At 35.0% G+C, this 6,676-nt stretch overlaps 1 protein-coding gene across 1 annotated transcript in view; it reads left to right on the top strand.

Moving 5' to 3' along the window:
* The window catches only part of LOC145040632 (uncharacterized), a 46,935-nt gene extending 41,811 nt beyond the window's left edge, over positions 1–5,124 (top strand). Inside the window, exon 2 of the mRNA XM_078988541.1 lies at positions 4,397–5,124. Within this exon, the coding sequence (XP_078844667.1) occupies positions 4,397–4,935 (539 nt within the window). The 3' untranslated portion in view covers positions 4,936–5,124. The remainder of the gene's footprint in view (positions 1–4,396) is intronic.
* The last annotated feature ends 1,552 nt before the right edge of the window (positions 5,125–6,676 follow it).

The raw sequence follows: 6,676 nt of genomic DNA on the forward strand, positions 1-6,676 counted from the left end.
CTAATGTTTATACATTAAGTCCTTAACTAGTTGCCTAACAAGGAAACGGGACTAGGTAGCCTTAAAGCTCCATTTTGGAGTTTACTCCCCAAGAACGTTCTTGGGCGGTAAACTCCCGGATCTTGCATTTTAGACATGTAATTAATGTTATAAAGCATATAACAAGTAATAAAACACATCTAGGAAAGTAGACTCACAATCTGGGATGAAAACCCGAAGATCCGTCAGAGAGAAAATGGCTTTTCTCTAGTTGGAATTGTGAATAATGAATTAATTAATTCAGAAATCTATTTGTAGTCCTGAACTATTTTGGCAGAAAATATTTTTATTCCGGAGATTGGACTATGACATTATGAAACTTGGAATGTTCAAGTTTCACCAATCCAGGAGCATCCACTCTCCTGATATCTCCAGAAACATAAACCCTAATGTACACAAACTTGTTCGGAAAAGTCTGAAAATCACTTAAACTGGACTGGCTTCTATTGAATAGATATTGTTCGTACAAAAGGAAATTTCGGGTTGTCACAACAAGTGTGTATATAGCAAATTTGATACTTCTGGTAAAGGAGTCCTGATTTGTTTATATGTGGATGATATCTTAATTTTTGGTACTGATTTAGAAGAAGTTAATAAAACCAAGAAATTCTTATCATCCAGTTTTGAAATGAAAGACATAGGGGAGGCTGAGGTACTTCTTGGTATAAGAATTAAACAAGGAAACAGTGGGATTTCAATTTCTCAATCTCATTACATTGAGAAGATATTGAAAAAGTTTAACTTTGAGAATTGTTCTCCTGTTAGCACTCCTATAGATCCTAGTCTCAAGCTTTTGCCAAATAAAGGATCTCCAATATCTCAACTTGAATATTCTAGGGCTATTGGTTGTCTAATGTATGCCATGATTAGTACTAGGCCTGATATAGCATATGCTGTGGGAAGGCTTAGTAGATATACTAGTAATCCTCGTTCACATCATTGGCAAGCTGTGAGTAGAGTATTCAAGTACTTGAAAGGGACCATTAATTATGGTTTAACTAACAGTGGATATCCTTCTGTTTTCGAAGGTTATTCAGATGCTAGCTGGATTAATAACTTAGAGGATCACTCCTCTACAAGTGGTTGGGTGTTTCTTCTTGGAGGAGGTGCCATTTCTTGGGCATTTAAGAAACAAACTTCTATTACTAACTTAACCATGGAGTCTGAGTTTTTTGCATTGTCTGCTGCTGGTAAAGAAGCTGAGTGGTTAAGGAATTTGATTTATGAAATTCCATTATGGCCCAAACCGATATCTACCATTTCTATCAGATGTGATAGTGCCGCAACCTTGGCTAAGGCTTATAATCAAGTGTACAATGGAAAGTCTAGACATTTAGGTGTTAGACATAGCATGATTCGTGAGCTCATCATGACTGGTGTGATATCTGTGGAGTTTGTAAGAACTCAATTAAATTTAGCCGATCATCTAACCAATGGGTTAGCAAGAGATCTTGTGCACAAGGCGGCTATAGGGATGGGTTTAAAGTCCACTTAAAATCTTTTATATTAAGATACCCAATTCCCATCTAATGCAATATTAGATGTTAAATTCAATGTGGAAAGTTTGATACTTGAAGATTGGAACACAATTTTATGATCATCCCAAGGTATGTGTTCAATACTGCAAGTTAAGGAGGTTGAAATTTATTTCTTAATAGTTCTTTGAAAAATTGCATTTGCAGGTGCAAGAATAAAAGAACTACCTATATAAGCATGAAGTTTAGCTGCTTCAAAAAGTTGGGACATGGCTTTGATATGCTTATTGAAGGATGGGACACAAGCTAGTAAAATATAGTGTCAAGTTAGAAATTATGAGAATGTATACTGGTGTGTGTATTATCTTCATGTATTGACTTTGAATAGAAAGGGTTCAATCCTTAGAGACACCCTGATATTCGAATATTTGGATTGAGTAATATACTAATATGAAATTCAATCGTCACGACATTTCATTTATGCATCAGTTTGTTGTTGTTTGTGTTTGTTTTAAGTTTAATAAGGATTACACTTAAATCGGGGAGGTTTGTTGGTGATTTTATATCATCAAATGTTATTTAAGTGTAATATGATTAAATTTGTTGACCAAAAGTGATCTTGTTGAATATTGAACAAGTTAGGATGGTGTAGGAGTGCACACTTGTTCAAGTTTTTCAAGATTCAAAGTACATTGTTATTTAGGGGCGAAGCTCCTAAACAAACGGGGGTCCGGGGGCAGCGCCCCTGGACTATGTTGCTATATTAAAAAATGCATCAAAAATCCAAGTTTAGAAAGTTGACCAGTTTTTTCCTTGAGATCCGTTTAATGACAATTTGGTAGTTTTATGACAGTTTGTAACTGTCGTTTGACAGTTTTCAGATAGGATATATCCGTTTTTGGTCAATTTTCTGGTACATCTTGAAGAACATTTTTCATATACATTCTCATATTTCATTCTCTGAATTTATCCAATTGAGTGTTCGATCTGTACCATCGAAATACTTCAATTTGATAGCGAATCACGACTTTCAGAGATTCCAAGCAATCTATTCATCCCCTTTTTATCTAACAGATTTTTAATTTTTTTTTTAATTTTTATATATATTTTTTCATTTAGGTAATCTTATATTGAATTCTATTTTAAGCACAACAATAGTGCGTGTTTAAATTTATAAACAAGGCTGGTCTATTACTTTTGGTGACATGAAATATTGTTTATTTTTTAGGAACATTTGTGTATGCCCTATCTTGATTATACTTCAAGCACAACCAATAAAAGCTCTCAATCATTCCTTCAACGTAAAGTTCAGCCACATGCTATGCATCTTTAGAATTTCAATAATCTAATTAGTTCACAAAATAAATTATTTTTAAGAGTAAATTACAATATATTAAGAATTCTGTTGATGGTACAATCAAATAAAGATAAAACATAACGAAATTAACGGTGATCATGTGATGGGGACTATTCAACCAATTGTCCTTATCAATTCGTATATATGGTTGGTCAATAGCATATATATGTATAATAATAAGACAAGTGAAAGTATCATAGGGGGTATGCCATGTTTTAGTTTTTATACAAGTATCTTGTGAGCTCTTTTATAAATAGTTTGATATTATAATTGATTCGTTACATTTTCAGGTTTTAATAATTGATCCGGGGTTCTCTTCATCGGGCTAGACTTTTTCGTAGGTATGTCATACAAACGCTTACCAATATAGTGATGATGTTAGATTATGTAGCTTGTAGCATAAAGTGGATGGATCTAAATATGCAATGGCAAAAAAAAATTGGGTCTTTTGTGTGAGAGTTGACACAACAAGTTAAAGATAGAAACTAAGTCCAAAAATATAATCGAACTGAATATTGTTAATATCTTATAGACGAAAGAACATTTTCTGATAAATCTATGTATCTACCTGCATAATATTACTAGTGGATTCCATGTGACTCTGCAATGGTTGTATTTATTTGTTGGTAATTATAGGGTTTATGTTAGAGATCTGGATACTCCTTCGATTGTGTAAACACTTTCCGAACTGATATTTCTATCTAATGTTTGGGTTGCAAGAAATTCATCTTAGGATAATCCAAAAGGACACTTACGAATCTAGACACAGAAATCGTAAGCCAAATTGCTAGAAATATTCTTTGTTTGTTTGGAGAAAAAGAGAGCTAATGATTTTCATGTGTCTATTTTCAACAAGAAGAGTCGTTTATATATAATAAACGATATTAGAGTTTTCCTCTTAAGGTTGGCTGCCATGGGTTGCTTTTGAAGCAAGTTAGGGTAATCTGGATTTTAATGATTATTTAGGGTTTCCAAAATTGACGTATTTTGTGAGTGTTACCTTAATCACCATCAAGAATTCGTTTTCCCCACTATGTTCCCATAGGTAAATTCGAAGAGTTTTTGCGGCGCTGCCCCTCGACACCGGCCGTTGACCTAACAGCGGGACCCAGCTAGGGGATCTGCCCCTTGGACCCTGCTAGGGGTGCTGCCCCTAGACCCCACTAAAGCGGCGCCCGGACCCCATACTTTTTGTCGATCTTTTACATGTGTGCACTCCGCACAAACCCATACATATATTAGAGTACAAATTAATTATGAATCCCCTTAGTTCATATGTTAGTTCCAATTACATAAAATAACATGTTGACACTAAAATCACTTACATTATTTATGATTTTTCATGCATAACTAGTTATAGTCGTGTTCATATTTGCCATTCAATAGTTAGAAACTTTTTGGAGACCATGCACCTATGTGACAGGTCTTATATTCGTTATACTTTCCTTCTCAATACTGTTGTCGTTTAGCAATTGATCGTATCTACCTAATTCGTATTAAAGCAACTGATGTTAACATATACTAGAGTTAGGTACCCTGCACTATACTATATTGATGTCTACCGAAGAACATAAGATCATCAGAGAACTAGAAAAGGACGTGGAAAGGGATTTAGAAGAAGAAATCAAGGATGGAATATATCATCTTGCGTTTAGGTTGCATCGGCTTTATCAACACCAAAAAGAAAGATATGGAGGTGAATCATCTGACCCTAATACTAACACTAAAGCCCTTTCAGAGCTCAACATAAATATACGAATGGATAATGGAACTAAAATAGAAATCAAGGAGATGAAGAACGGAAGCACACAAGAAAGAGTACCTCGTCCTAAGAGTTCTACATCGATGAACTTCAACAGAATCATTCCTCCGAACAAAACTAAGTTCAATTGGGAAAGTACACTTCGATCTGAAGCAGTTATCAAGAAAATTGGCAATTCGACTAAGCCGAAGTCCATAAATAAAGTAATTGGAAGGGACATAAAAGGTAACCGGGCCGTGGCAATGAGAACGGAGAAAGTACCATTAAGGAAAAATATATTGCAAACCAGTTTGACGAATTAAGATATTTCCGGTTCAAATTAATATATATAAATTTTTATTTGTAAGTACACATATAAATTATTCATAAATTATCAACATTTGTCTATATTTATTGTATAAATGTTAATAAGCCTCAACGAGGCAAAAGTGGTGTGCTAAATGTTATTCCAGTTGATTTATTTATGGGAAATGACGCAGCTAACCTATGGTGTATTGGACTTTACTTTAGTTCTTAAAGTTTTTTTTATCCCTTTTAAGGAAACAAAGTCTTTTTTTTTTTTTTTTTTTTTTTTTAAGTTAGCTTTCCAAAATCTGAAAGGATAAATGGATTACCTTTTTTTTTTTAACCGGCAAATCTAATCTACTCCTAAGCTAACAACAACTATTAACATGTCATTAGATGAAATGTTGATACGAATCTTTCTTATTAAATCATTCAAAAGAGGCTCTCTCTCACATACACACACCATTGCCTTACTTCGGCTGGCCATGGCTGTGACCATAACTATTGGCTCCATGAACGTCGTTCACCTGCTTCTCCTTTTTCCTCCGATGGGCCCACCCAGATAAGAACATTCATCAATTTTGCCCTAAACTCAAATGATGAATATACTAAAGCCGAAGATGGAAGGACTTTGAGAAATCAGTTTCATAGTGAAAACTTTGAAGGAAATCGCAGAAGGGTTAGACGAGATGGATACAAAGCAGGTCCGACGGAAGTGACAATGTCGAAGGTGTAAAATATCCCACATCACCTTTCTTCCGGTTCTCGTCGGAGACAAAACTATCATCGCTGGTTTCTGATTCCTCTTATTATTTGTTTCCTATGCTTTTGTTGTAGTGTATTGTCATCTGAAAATTTGAGAAAAAACAAGAGAGAGAGAGAGAGTCCACTATTTAACGAATTACACCAAACAACACAAGTGATCGGTTCAAAGTGAGAAGAGGAAAAAGTCCTAATTCTTTCGGCATAAAGATCTCCACACACATACACGCCTGGAAGATCAATCGGGTGAGTAATAGTTTTATTGAAGTGTACCTAGGTATCGTGATCATTTCAAAACAATGAGGAAGGCTGAAATCAGAATCAACGAAGAAGGATCAGGATTTTAATGAGAGAATAGTGTTTGTGCTTTTTCTTTCTGGGATTTGTAAGGGGTTCTAGAACCCTAATTTCCTCTTCTTCATATATATGTTATATCAAAGATAATGGATTTGCATAGGCTTCAGCTTTGAGAAAGTATATATGTGTATGAGAGAGAAGACGATGGCGATTTGTGTATGTTTGATTTTCTACAGGGAGAGAGAGAAAGAGAGAGAGAGAGAGAGTGTGTGTGTGTGTGTGTGTGTGTGACAACCATCAATTTCCGGTCAAGTCAAAGTCAACTAAAGTCAACAAGTCAAACCGGTTGACTCAATTAACCCGTGGGTACTAGCGCTTACTTTAGGTAATTACTATACAACTAGCTATGCTAATGAGAAATCATCAATTGAAAGTTCGTATATCTAGATTTCATTAACCTAAAATTGCGTTAAGTAATGAACCAAACTGATAAAACAATGTTGCATACTCATCGGGAGTGTGTAAGATCCTTAAACATGGCTTAACGGGGTTTACGGACCTTGCGTTGCGAAGCCGGAGACTCACAAATGTCACACACGAAACCTCTCTCAAATCGTTTTCACTCTATCTCTCTCTCTATCTAGAAATCTCTCCAAGAATGTGAAATCTCTCCCAAATCTCTCCATGAATGTGAAATCT

This window comes from Lactuca saligna, chromosome 4 (genome assembly GCF_052625555.1).
Source record: "Lactuca saligna cultivar CGN05327 chromosome 4, ASM5262555v1, whole genome shotgun sequence".
Lineage (NCBI taxonomy): Eukaryota > Viridiplantae > Streptophyta > Magnoliopsida > Asterales > Asteraceae > Lactuca > Lactuca saligna.